Source organism: Macadamia integrifolia, unplaced genomic scaffold (genome assembly GCF_013358625.1).
Source record: "Macadamia integrifolia cultivar HAES 741 unplaced genomic scaffold, SCU_Mint_v3 scaffold1648, whole genome shotgun sequence".
Lineage (NCBI taxonomy): Eukaryota > Viridiplantae > Streptophyta > Magnoliopsida > Proteales > Proteaceae > Macadamia > Macadamia integrifolia.
In genome coordinates this window covers 21115-35438 of record NW_024868290.1, presented here as the reverse complement: position 1 = coordinate 35438, position 14324 = coordinate 21115, and the positions used below count along the sequence as shown (strand labels likewise).

At 38.4% G+C, this 14324-nt stretch overlaps 1 protein-coding gene across 1 annotated transcript; it reads right to left on the bottom strand.

Annotated features, from left to right (window-relative positions):
- Nucleotides 1-2274: 2274 nt before the first annotated feature.
- On the bottom strand, nucleotides 2275-6059 carry LOC122064443 (EIN3-binding F-box protein 1-like). The gene is made up of 2 exons (XM_042628140.1): nucleotides 5718-6059; nucleotides 2275-5047 (listed from the first exon to the last, which is right to left on the bottom strand). The coding sequence occupies exons 1-2, from the start codon at nucleotides 5740-5742 to the stop codon at nucleotides 3072-3074; spliced, it is 2001 nt and encodes a 666-aa protein (XP_042484074.1). The 5' UTR covers nucleotides 5743-6059; the 3' UTR covers nucleotides 2275-3071.
- Between the last annotated feature and the right edge of the window lie 8265 nt (nucleotides 6060-14324).

Genomic DNA, 14324 nt, shown 5'->3' with positions numbered 1-14324 from the left:
TTTCTTTTTCACGGTCCATCGGATAGTGGATTTTAATCCTACTATCATGAAACGATATCCCTTACTAAGTTTGGATGTCAATAAAAATATTTGTAGAGAGAGACATAAATCAATAATTGTATAATTCTGTTAGTCCAAATTCAGTCGGATTTGGACTTAGATTATCTGAAAAATAAATATCCGATTTGAATAGACAATCAAATATAATAAAAATAAAATTAACTAATTAATTATTTCAAGGGTTTTTTAAGTTTCAATATTTTCTAGAAAATGTGAAAGAGTCAAGGCAACTGATTTGGTTTGAAACAAATCATATCTAGTGGTTGGGGGGGGGGGACTTAGGTCAGGATTACACAATTAATCGAAAATTCAAATTCAATTTACATCAATATCTATTTTCAACTAAAAAATATCCAGATTCAATCACATATGATCCATATCGGGATAAAAACGTGCAAGATCAGAACCTAAAACAGCTGCTCGTGATTGATTTCCCAACTGTAATACAAGTAAAACATCATCTTAACAGCAAGGATACTTGGGCCTTGGGATCAGATTATCTTTTGCGGTTACCTTACGCTGTAATGGAACATATTTTTCATTAAAATGGATTTTGTGATTGTGGATTTGTAGCAACTAAATAGAATCTATTGGTCAATTTTTTGGAGGGAAGTCTAAATCTTTTGATTGGAATTTATGTTTTTTTATTGGATTGATTGGGTGAGTGGTTCGAAATTGCTTTTTTGCATTTGGTGGATGATTGATTTGATTTGATAATCTGATATCTCTGTGCCCTTTTTCTTTATTGAGTATGCACTTTCTTTGAGAGTGACTGTATGATACTAATTTAAGGTAGCGTATATAGATGATCCAGCTTGTGACAAAGACTAGCAGGTTACCTTTGATGATCAGTTATATTTGGATGTTAAAAAAAATATATATATATATATATTAAAACAAAAATCATAATGATGTACAATTCTATCTCTTTCTACAATATTTTTTTTTTTTTAGCAAGCAAACAGTTTCGGTAAAAAAGGGGTTGGTTTACCATCTTTTGGTTTGGAACTCTACTTGTTTTCTCTTTTTGCCATCTTTTATGGCAAAATCAAAAGAATTTTATCTTTAAATCTCTGATAAAATCAGGCATCAGTGTTGGGTGTCAAACGATTCAGTTCTGGTGTAAATGATTTGATTTGGTACCAGATTTTTAGGATAAAACTAAATCCAAACCATTCAACCAAAGGTCTCGGCTGCATTTGGTAGTCGTTCAAAAAAATGTTTCTGATGTTTTTCCGTTCTATGGGAATAAAAAATATAGAATAAAGCGTTTGATGTCAACTAAGTGTTTTTTTTTCACAAAAAAAGGGGAAAAAAACCTGCTAGAAAAGTGAAATGATGAATCGATAAAACCTTATTCCGTCATTTCTATTTTATCCCAAATATATTAAAAAAAATGTGAAAAACTAGGGTAATCATTCTTGAAACAGATTCACCAAACACCATTTTTTTTTAAACCGCATTTTGGTACAGAAACTGAAAATTTTATTTTTGACACGAAATGTCGTTTCTGGAATTAAATGACTACCAAACGCAGCCAATATTTGAATTGAAACCATTTATAAATGGTTTTGATTTTAAACAATTGTCTTATATTTTCTAATTTTTTATCCAAACAATTTCTTAACCTTAATAAATTTTAGTGAAGTGGACGTAAATTCTAATAATGAATTAAAAATTTTATTATTATACTCTTCTTTTAATAGTGGGAGCTTATACGCCTCTTCTGTATTTCAATCTCCGCAAAAGCACTCAAACAAAGTGTCGTAGGCAGTAGCATCTATAGAATAATTCCGCTCAAGCATTTCATCGAACAGTTTCAAAACCTCCATGAATCGCCAATCTCACCCAACTCCTCAATGCTGCAAGTTTTCTCACTTGGAGATTTGTATTTGACATCATTGAAAATTTTCTGGGGATGCTTCACCCACTTACAAAACATGCAAAGCAGCTTGACACAAGATCATTAATGCTCGGTTTAGGACCAAAACCTAGCACTTTCTTGTAAGCCAGGGTAGCATCCATTGGCAAATCAACTCTGCAATGAGCTCCAAAGACGATCCAGAAAATTTCGGGTTTGATTTCATAAATCCCAAATCAGGGCAAATTGTTTGCTATTGCCAAGAATATCAATTAGAATCTGGTCCTTAAATTAGATTTACTGGAAACAATGGAAACAAAGCAAACAGAAATAAAAATCATACACAACCAAAATATTTAACACACAGCATATTTATTCCATTAACATAAATAAAAAAGTTGCAGAGTACAGTTCACATCATAAGCCTGGAAAACTAGGGCTTGGTATATAAAAAAAAAAAAAACGACTCAAGGCCGTCATGGCAGACCAGAAGAGGCTGCCACTGCCAAAACCCATGAACTCAGGCACCAAACTTAGAACTGCCAAAAGCAACTACAACAACACAACGATGTACCCAACAACCCTGAAGGAAAAACACACAACCCCCAACATCAAGAGGACTGAAAAGTTCAAACACGTAGAAGACTCGGTAAAACCAACATGGACAGAGACCCGAAAACATACGTGTATGACTTGACTTGAGCAGAGGAAGCCTAGCACCCGCAATCCAGTATGAATACTACGAGGCTATGCTAAAAACCATTATCCTATCAAAGACAATGACAGAAACTACAAGTGAAACCTAAAACTGGGACCTGGTAACTGTATTCACAGGGAACTATGGCCAGAAGGCATCCCCACCAGTGGTAGCCCAAAACACCTGAAACAGGTTCCTCATGAACGGAATACCTGCAAAAAAGAATGATTGGCCAAAGTCCTGGAAAACAACCAAGTCACCAGTGTGAGAAAACCAGAAGACCCCACTGCATATGGGCCCAAAAAAACCTATACTACAACTGCTGCTGCTGCTGATCACTGCTACCATACACGCTAGGTGGTGCTGGATGTCTTGCAAACTCTTGGTTCACCCAACCTCCATCCTTCACCTCTGCCTTCTTTTCTGCAGAGGATGTTCCATTCCTCTCCATTTTTAGGAAAGGATGTCGCATCTCCACAGATGCTCCACAAGTAGCTCGACTGCCCTGCTGCTGATTGATTTGCATTGTTGCAGGTTTAACCCAGCTAGAGTCTGACCCAGTTTTCCCAGGAAGGGAAGGCTCTTGTCTGTCACATTAGAACAACCTGAAACACACAAGATTTGCAAGTCAAGCAGCTTTGTGGAAGACAGAGCAGCAATGCCAAAATCAGTGATCGCGGACTTGGAGACATCAAGATCATAAAGTAGTGGGCAGCTCTCTGCAATTGCCACTAAGCTCGCATCAGTGATCTTTCTACAGCCATCAAGACTTAGCACTTGAAGAGTCTCACCATGATGCCTGGCAATGACTTTAACCACTGAATCTGTCAAATTTATGCAACCACTGACGTTAACTTTGACAAGACTTGCCTCACAGCTCTCAAGAAGTGGAAGAATCCCTGCATCTGTTATTCCACAGAGCCCACCCAGATCTATTTGTTGCAGCTGTGGGCACAACTTACCCACCATTGCCAAGCTTGAGCTACCAAAACCCGGGCAATTACGAATGGACAAGGACAGCAGAGATTTGCAAGGAGAGAGCACCGGCAATGCCAAAATCATATCCTTGATGCCCATGCATTTAACTAAACTGAGAACCTTCAACTTTCCTCCACAGTTTGAAAGAGCACCAAGAACCCCAAGCGTAGTGACCTTGTCGCACCCCTCCAATTGCAGGCACTCGAGGGAAACCGCTGTTTTGGCAAAAGCTACCAGTCCATTGTCAGATAGGAATGAACAATTGCGAAGGCACAACTGCTTCAAGTTAGGGCATCCCTTTCCAAGGGCTTCAAGACCAAGATCTGTAGCCCCCTGGCAAGAAGTAATTGTAATGGACTTGAGCTTCTGCAGACCATGAGCATTACCCATTACCCAAAAGCCCCTCTCACTAACGTTCTCAAGATCTGTAAGGACTATATCTGTAACAGCCAAACCATAGTGACCTAAAACAGCAAGAGAGACATCAGTTAAGCTCACACCCTGAAGCTTCACCTTTGTCATGACATAAGAGGTGGAAGATAAAAGACTAGCAACTCCTTGATCCCCAACACGAGGGCAGTCCTTGACTGAAATTGACTGAAGATTGGGGCAGCGTTTGCCAATTGCTTGCAGACCCTCATTCCCAATATTTGGGCAAGAGTCAATTGCAAGAGCAGTCAAATTTGGACAGTTCTTCGCTATTGCAATCAAGCCTTTGTCAGATATTTGAGAACACCGGCAGAGGTCCAACTTTTCCAACCTATGGCATCCATTCGCAATCTCAGATAGACCCTCATCACTGATAGAAGACACATTCCAAAGAGAGAGAACCTTGAGGGAGGGGCAACCACGTGCAATTGCTGAAAGACCGAAATCTGTAACCCCGCGAGTAGTGTTGCTTCCACGGACCAATAGCTTACCCAGACCCCCACGACTGCTAGTTCCAACAGCAATGGCAGCGAGTCTGATATCAGTTGCCTTCTTCCCTTCCAAGCACCTGTTAAGATGTCCATCACTCTCAAGATCCTGCTCCTCATTTTCACTGGCAATTGGAAGAGTACTTTCCTTGTCAAGATTTGAAGACTCATCTGCCTCACTTGAAACCAATCCCTCACCAGGCTTCAAGGAGTCTATGTTTCTGCTGCCACATATATCAGTGCTACGAATACTGCTCAGAAGCATGAGCCAGCGCTTTGAGACACAAGCACAGGAACTCCTCTCCTGGCCTCCAGGTAGTCTTCTGAAGATCTCAAAGAGGCACTCATCGGGAAGAACATCAATAGAAAGTCGCTTCTTCTGTTCAAGCTCATCTCCTCTGAAGACAAAAGGTGCACTGATGCGAGATCTCTTGCGAGGAAGACAGAACACATCCACATGAGGGCCAAGAGAGAGCAAGAGGCTTGAATCCGTTGGATTCGCATATCGCGAGCCAGGATAGAAATCATCATCTCCTGAAACACCCAAACCAGAAAAGAATTGAGCCAAGGGTCACAAATAATTGAAATTATAACAAAAGACTTAGAAATTCTTTACAAGAACATTGACAACAAATTCAACTCAAATTTCCAAATCAAAAAGCGACGGTTCCTGAAAATATATCGAGGGAATTTAACCCTATACGATATGAGCTCTTGACAAACGCTTAAACAACAACAACCAAAAAAAAAAAATCCCCTCCTAGTAAGGGTAAGAAAAACAGTACGAAATCAGCAAAGACCTCAAGCTTTTACTGGATCTCTAAAGAAAAACACGAACTTCACAAAATCACCAAAATCTACTAGAACATAATCAGACTACATATAACACAATACCCATGAATCAACCTACTTCTGGTACTGCAAGAATAAATTCATAACTACAAACCCTCACTCAAGAAAGAAAAACTTAAAACCTTCAAATCTAACACAATGAAACTCACTCAAGAAAGGGGAAAAAAAAAAACCTAATTTAATGGCCTCTCATTTGAGAGAAAAACTTAAATCCTTCAAATCTAACACAATCGAACTCAAGAGAACCTCATCCCTCAAAAATAAAAAGCAATCATATAAGTATTCCCTAACCCTAAACTATTCCTTTTCAAAAACACAAAATCAACAAACGCAGAGGGGATTCAAAACTTACCACTGTAATTGACGAGAGTAGGCATCGGAATAGGAAGCCGAATTCGCCCTGATTCTCACAGGAAAACCCTCGACCGAGAGGAAAAAAGAACAAATCAACCAAGATCAAGACGCAAAAAACCAGATGCATTCCAAGAACAACCGAATGCATGACAAAAATCGAACTCCCGAGATCATCTGCAGCAGTAGAAACCCTAACTGGGAGGGCAAAAAAAAAGGAGAAGAGGAGGAAATTGTGAGGTCTGTTACAAGCCTCTGCCTTTCTCTGCACCTTTTATTTTTAAGAGGTCGGTCTTCAGATACATTAAAGCCAATCCTCCTCAGCCCAAGTGCAATGAATCCATTCCTAAAACCGCTTTTCCAGTTATTCCCTAATCCCTATCAAACCAAAAACCAGAAACCAGAAACCAGAAACCAGAAACCAGAAACCACTGTTCTTTTGTGGGAACGCGGCTAACAATGTGTTAGGTTCTACGCCCGTTGGGGAAGTCTACTCTTGACTCTCGGGCCTATTGTTGGTTTGATTTTGCTTTTAATTGAGCTACAATTAACGGAAATTGGGCTTTTCTGTAATTTTTGATAGTTGGTCATCAGGTTTGAAGGAAATTACGTGAGAGATTAGTGGAACAAGTTGTCCAAGTGGACCCTTTTGGTAACATATTAAAATTTTGGTTAATTGTACATAGCCATGCATTTAAGTCCTACCTTGAACAGGTTCTCATATTGGACTCATGCACGCCTATTTGTATTTTTTTTTTTGATAGAAACACGCCTGTATGTATCATGAGACTCATTGAATACCTCTTAACCTTATTCAAATGTTAAGGCCTTTGATTTTGTTTATGTTGTTTTTGTGTCAAAAAATCATAGAAGTGGTTTTTTTTTTTTTTTTTGTTTCTATGCTAAAAATGACTTTTAAGATTGTAGATAGGTGTTTGATTTTTTTGTTTCTTGAAACGTTTTCAACAATGTAGTCGGGTTCAAGACACGAGTGAAGGTACACCGTTGTAGGTATACAACTCACAAGTGAAGGCACGATGTTAGAGCTATAAGTATGCTTCGTGGAGATCAGTTTCAGAAGGATGAAGGCAGTATGGAACAGTGAGCTTCACACAACTAAGTTGGAGTCACTGCTTCTAGACAATGAGAAGTTTCAACAATGGGATGGGGTTGGGGTAGGTCGAGTGAAGTATCGATCTTTTTACAATTTTTGTTCCTCCCACTTGTTTTGAGAAACAAAAAAATTAGTTTGATTTGTTTATCCATTCTTGTTTCTAGACACAGAAATAGACATAAATTTCTATTTCTATTTAAAAAAACAAGTGAAACAAAATAGAAAAATCAAACAATTTTCGGAGTTTTTTTTTTATTTTTAAGAATAGAAAAACGAAAAAATATGTTTCTAAAAACAAAATAAAGCAAGCCCTAAGTTTCAATTCAAATAAGGCTTGTCAAATAAAGTTTAGTAGATATATATGGATATGCACAGGATGTATATCATTACAAGCATGATTTCAAGTATCCTTATTGAATAGGTTGTATCTGCCCATCTATAACTATACTCGATCCATACCCAATTGGTGATATAAAAATAAGGAAGGATAAATGGTTAAGAAAAAAATAAATAAATAAGTATCAATATTTTGATACCAATAAACTTAAAGTCCATGAATGCAATAAAAGGTATTTGATTGAAGTGATTGATTTCTTTGTCTAACTGTGCAGTGTATGCTAACACATTCCTAAAATCTGAAAAGGACACATGGTATGTTGGAGGCCAACTTAGAAGCCAAGGCCAGGCCCGAGCCACCACCATTTCCTCAGGGTTGAGACTCTCCACTGCCTAAAGGCAACCCTTGACAATGGTAAGCTGGTCATTTCATGTTTTCTTTTCAGATTAGGGCTTCATCAACCCCATAAAATAAGAAACGAGTGTGACAAAGTACGAATGGGGTCACACTCTTGTTCTTTCCACATGTCAGTATAAACGATCTTAAGTAGTATGGGGATTTGGCTCCTCTATGATACAACACAGTGTCTGACGCACATCCAATTCCATGCATCTCAAAATTTTGGCAGAAATAGATTAGTGTTGTCCGTGGTAAAGAAAGAGCAGTTTTGAGGAAGACCCACCATGCCATCCGAGAGCAAAAGAACTGCACAAATCATGAGTACAAGCAAACATGGTCTCAAATCAAGTTCTTCCAGATCTTGCCCAGATCGAGGAATGAAAGGAAGAACCTTAGGGAGAAGAGTAGAGCCATGGAACCCAATGACCTAATGATTGTACTGAGCACCTAGATCCGCAACCTTTGGTTTTTTTGGGGGAAAATCCGCAACCTCTGGTTACTATGAGATAGTTCAACACCCTGCGATGATAGATCCAACTTATGGCACAAGCATTTCGTAGAAACCCCACGTCGATTAGCTAACCTCACAAGTAGCAAAATCACATTGGTCGTAAAGCGACTCATATCAGCTTGACCTATTCAGCTCAACTCGGCGCTACAAAAAGGCAAAAAAAAGGGGGGAAAGTATTGCATGGAAACCGTATCAAAACTGTATTTTTACTAGATAAGAAACTATATTTATATTTATACTAAATAAAAACTACAGTAAATCTGTATCGAACCGGTAAGTTATTAGTATTGAAATATAGGAATTTTCTTGATACGGTACAATTTCAGTATCTACTCTTGCCTCTTGGTCTGATGTACAATATCAAATATCATATCGGTTGACACCCTTAAATATATTGTTATGTTAATCGTTGGGTTCTACATATGGTATCAATATCAACAAAAGATAGCATATCCACTACACCAGTGTGGAGAGATTCATATGAGACTACACTACTAAGATTTAGTAATGGAAATAAAATTAGAAGTTAAGTATCCATATAAATAACTATTAAGGAGAGATTCGCAAAAGATAGTATAACCACTACACCAGTGTGGCGATCAAAGATTTCCACATTTCATAGGGTTGAAGTGACCAACGAACTGGCTGGCCATTTTCATTCCCAATTTGATTAAAGATACTTGTAACATAAGGAATTAGGAATACCATAATTATGTGTTAAGACAGGATCAAAACAGAGAAGAAGAAAGAGAAATTAATCTAATTCTAGATTTAGCTACATGCATTCAACTATATATGGACGAGGCCCAAAGAAAATGACAAGACGCGGAGGGACCGAAAAGTTGAGACATGGGGCATCTTAGGTTATAGGCTATTGGACATAGGATTAGTATGTGCAACGAATCATGTTGGACATGTATGGCCCTATGGGAATAGAGAAAATTATGAGTTGGGGCTTGGGCTTGGAGGGAATTAGGAGCAAATGGATCTCATCAATGTCTCTCTCTAGTGTCTGTTCTCCATCAGTCCACACCCTAATGAGATATCCTACTTGTGATTATTTTAGACAATGCTCCTAAAGGGAGAGAGAGAGAAAAAAAAAAAAAAATCCATCCACTTCCAATTTTTCATGATTCCCATTATTAGTTTATAAAAATCATAACGACTACAGACTAGGGTTGTCTACATGGTCTTGATAATCTGAACTCACCCTTTTAGTCCTATGCTCAAATAAGGTATAGACTAAGATTTTTAATCCTAAAGACAAGTTAAGCTTGACCTAAACTTGGGTTGCGACATAGGTCTAACTTAATCCAGCCAACCGAACCTTGACTTTAACCTTAGTTATATAATCTATCCATCATATTATATATTGAATTAAAGTAAATTTTGTTACTCTCATCTCACATAGATGTAAGAACCTAATCCAACTCAACCCGTCCTGAAGACGAATTAAGATTAACTTTTTTATGCCTTAACCGGGCCTGATGCAATTAAGGGGATGCAGGTTAGGTTAGAGTTTTCAAAAACCCAACCCAACTCGGGCATGTACACCTCAGTACAGACATTTATCCACGTTCATGAGTCGTGATTGACCAACTCAGACATGGTCTTTCTCTTTTCTAAACGCATTTCTACTATTCTGTAACACCCACTCCGGTATTTATACTCTCTCTCTCTCTCTCTCTCTCATATATTTTGTATTGGGATTGCATGTGTACCTGAAGTACCACTTGGTAATTGAAACTTCTTAGCTAGCTTTCGATTTGTATATTGAAAGCTATTGGAATTTCTCAACTTGCAATATTAATAAAACATGCATGCATTGGGGGAATTGGTTGTTTCCTTGCGGACCCACTTGGATATTAATATGCCTTATGATTGCCACGAGAGCCACATGTTCCTCAAGAAAAGAAGACAAAATGGCAACAATACTGATATGATTGAAACAGATGGCAGAACCACCTGCACTGCCTGTCTCTCTACCATTATTTTAGAAATTTCCAGGGATAGAGATATGTGTCCAGATCACCTCCTTGGTCCAGGACAATAATTACTGGTAACTATCGGAAACCTTTTCTACCAAAAATAAATAAATAAAGAAATAAAAAATAAAAACATCAGAAACCCCTCATTTTTATTTTTTAACCCGTACCGAAGTGGGAACCATTAATTTTAATTTTATGTTGGGGGAGAGTTCTCTATGACGATCATGGTCCTGCACCTTGACACGGGCATGTAAATGATCATCGTGTTCTCTTTATCCCTTTTTAATTGACACATGCATATTGTTATAAGCCAACATGGTTTGAGGAATTTGATTGAATTGGATCGGTAAAGATTGGATGGATTGAATTGGCCTTAATTGATCTCGATTCTTGATTGATATGGATGAAGGGTAAAATAGTTCAAAAATGAATTTTTAGTTAAAAGTAAGGGTCTTTTTATCCGTTCTTAGTCAAGTTGGATTGATATAAGCCTTGATTGATCCCGTTTTTGTTCTCAAACCTTGTTGGCCGAGGCACAGGCATAGGGACTACACTCCCAGACATGCTCCTTTCTCTCTTGTTTTTTATTCTCCTCTTTTTCATCTTCTTCATCTTCTTTTTCTGCGAACCTCCCTGTCATTGCCCCTTCCCTTTTCGGCAACCCCACCCCGGCCCAACCCTCTCTTCCTCCTCCAACCCCACCCCACCATCCCCTTTGTTCGTCCTCCCGTACAAACACATCCCATCTAGAACCTACCCCACCGTCCTTTCCTCGCTCCCTTGTACCCACCCCTTCCTTTGCCTAGAATCTTACACTGACTAGCAATGGAATTGTTACACTTTTACCCAAATCTAGCCTAATTCAAACTCAATAGTTGATGCACCAGAGTGTCAGTACCAGTGACTTGTGGACAACCTCAGTCTACTATTTGGAGAATCTGGATGCCCTTCCTGCCAGCGCAGATGTGGCAGAGATAACTGGAAGGGTTTCAGACATCTTAAAGACTAGTGATAAATGACCAAAACCCCCATTGTTCAGACCTTGTATGCATGGTGAGACTCCCCCATATGACCGTGCACAAATCCCTAGGGAACCAACCTAGGTATAGATAGAAAGTGCTTGGAAAGAACTAAGTATAACGGCAGAAATTAGTTATCGGTAGATCCCACTTGTTGATTATTGATTAATGAACCAATCATATTTGCTATGATATCAATTGATAAAAAAAAAAATGAAAGATCAATCCCAATTCTGGGCCAACCAGTCGATCAAAATCCATCAACTAGTTTCAATGGCCGGTTGATTTTTCTAAGGCTTGTAGGCCTTTGGATTCATCCTTCAGTTGGCACCAACCGATTAGGATCATCCATCGGTTCTATCACCCGGTTACAATAGGTTTAGCTTATGATTTTGGGTTTACCTGGAGATTTTTGTAGGGTTTGTCATGGGATTTTAAGGGATTAAAATATGAATTTTACACATGCTTTAGATATAACCTAACCTTAAACGGGAAAATACGTGGATATACGAGAGATCTCTAATTTTTCTAAATTCAAGTACAATTTTGGTGAGTGGATGCTTGATTTAATTTGTGGAGTGTTTATGATTTAATTTATTCTCTGCATGCTCATTAATGATTGTCATACATGTTTTTGCATTGATTTCCTATTTATGCATGTGCCATGTGATTGGAGCATGTGTGTGTGAGTATGTGAAAAATGTAAGAATGTGATGAAATGTGGATATGGATGGTGAGGGACACGATGAGGCCAAAGGGGAAATTCAGATACTGTGTGCCCTGGGTGCATGCGTATTGATTTGGTGTGATTACATTTATGAGTAGCATGCATAGCTAAGATCACATCACGGGTGCTACAATCTCTTGTCAATAGGGGATGAGGTATTGACTAATCCCAGTGGGCAGGTCTGAGGTTCATTTTGAAATGTCAAGTCTATTGTACGATGTGTGAATGTCGTACATAGGCATTGCACGGTCAGACCCATACAACTAGGAGGATTACTCATAGGGCCTTACCGGGTACCAAAGTATAAATGTAGGGATCAATATGCTTATACTTGCAACTAGCTTGTATCGTTGAGGGACCTACAGTTACTGGTGAAGAGGATACCAACTACTTTGTGTAGCACTCAAACCAATCAATTGAACTTAGTGTGATTGTCTAGGGATGATATTTAAAAATGACTCATACTACATTAAATGAATTATTGAGCAATTCATGGCATTATTATTGTTGTGTGTGCTTATCCCACACCTCATTGGGCTTACAAAGCTCATCTCACGTTATTTTTCTTTTTTATGTTGTGATTCAGGTGTACAGGTATCGGAGCAGAGTGTGGTCCCAGTCAACATAGTCAAGAAGTTGTGTGCAGAGAAGTACCTGGAGCATGACTAGGACTATGACTGTGAGGGTTGTGCCTTGGATCATCTGTTGTGATGATGGGCATCATCCTGTATTTATTTTTAATTATTTTTTATGTAATTATATAGTTGCTTTTTGATGCTATAATTATTAGAGGGTGATCTCAGAATGATGTCTGTAATTAATTATGGTAACATTAGTAGTTCTCAGCCTTTAAGTACTATAGTACGATTCTATTAAACTATGTGATTTTGTTAGATTATCTTGTAAGTTGTGTGTTGTTAAAGTATTACATTTGTGATCTTGGAGGATTAGCTAGCCACCAAATGGTGTCTAGGTTACTCAGCCAAGGCTTAGGGAAGTGGGGTGTGACAGGTTTGCAGAAAGAGAAGACGAAGAAGAAGAAGAAGAGGTTAAAATACAAGTGAAGATGAACGCTACCTAGTTGTATGGCCCCCGCACCAATGTGGAGATCAATTAGGGGGCCCGCAAGGACATTAACTGGGGTGAGTTCTTTGTATTTCACAAGGGCAAGGTTGTCACTATGTTTAGGCACAGTGGCCACAAAGTATGAATCCCCTCCCGCTCAAGGGAGACAAGTTACTCTCTAATTACTTTGCATGGATGCCATGTTTTGTTTTCAAAACTTGCAACTTTCTACTCCCTTAACCATTTTTATCTTTTTTTTTTTATTATTGATTTTATTTAATGTTACAAAGTAAAATGACCATATAATTCTTCATTTTTTTATCTTCTTTCCAAAAGAAAACCCGATGAAGCGAAAAAAGATATTGACGACACAAGCTCCCCATTGTTTGACGAGACATTAAGGTACTCCAAACTCCAGCAATTAGATACTAGAATATTCGCAGAGATTTTGTCCGCCTCCCCTCCCCTCTCCCCTCCCCTCCAAAACAAAGAGTTATTAAGATCATTACACCAAAAAAATAAGAAGCCCGAGGGAAAATGTTTTGACCAGAAAGCTTATTAAAGGAGTGATCCAAAGCTTGAAATTGAATATATATACATATATATATATATATATATATAGTATTTTGAGGAGCAAAACAGTTCAATCTGGCCTCAGTCCATAAATACAACAAGAAGACATATTTGATTGAAGGGATGGGTCCTTTGTCCAGTTACATAGCGTATGCTAGCACCATCCTATGTCTTTCCTCCCACAATAAGAAGAGGATATATCATTTCATAAAAGGGAGGAGAGATATAGACACAGGTAGACACTAGCACATGTACGTAACCTAACAAGATTCATCTCACTTGATTGAATTAGGCCCTAAAATCTTCAAAAAAGGAAAATGGCATACCCAATGAAAGAGACTCCTACCATTATGAGTTTTGGGAATGAAGATAATAACCAATCTTACTCCCATTTTGCAAAGAAGTTATTTTCAAATTTGAACCCACAACCACTAGGTCAGAATAGAATAACCTTACCGTCGCTCTGGGGTCCTCTCTCTAGACCATAAAATCTGATTGTAGGATTAGCTAACTGAGGTCCCATAGAAAAGGGCAAGAGGTGGAGGTACCCATAAGTTGAGACATGAGGCTCTTGAGACATGGGATTAGAATGTGCAATGAATCGTGTTGGACGGCAGAGAGAAATTGAGTTAGGGCTTGGACATGGAAGGAGTCAAAAGCAATGGATCTCGCTAAAGGCTTTGTCTAGTCTCTATAGTCTATCAATCCACATCGTTATAAGATATTCTACTTGTGATTATTTTAGACACTGTTCATCCACTTCCAATCTTCCATGATTCTGATTATTAATATATAAAGGTGTCGTACAGAGTACAGACCCTTATCCACGTTCATGAATCATGAGTCATCACTGACTAACTCAAACCTGGTCTTTC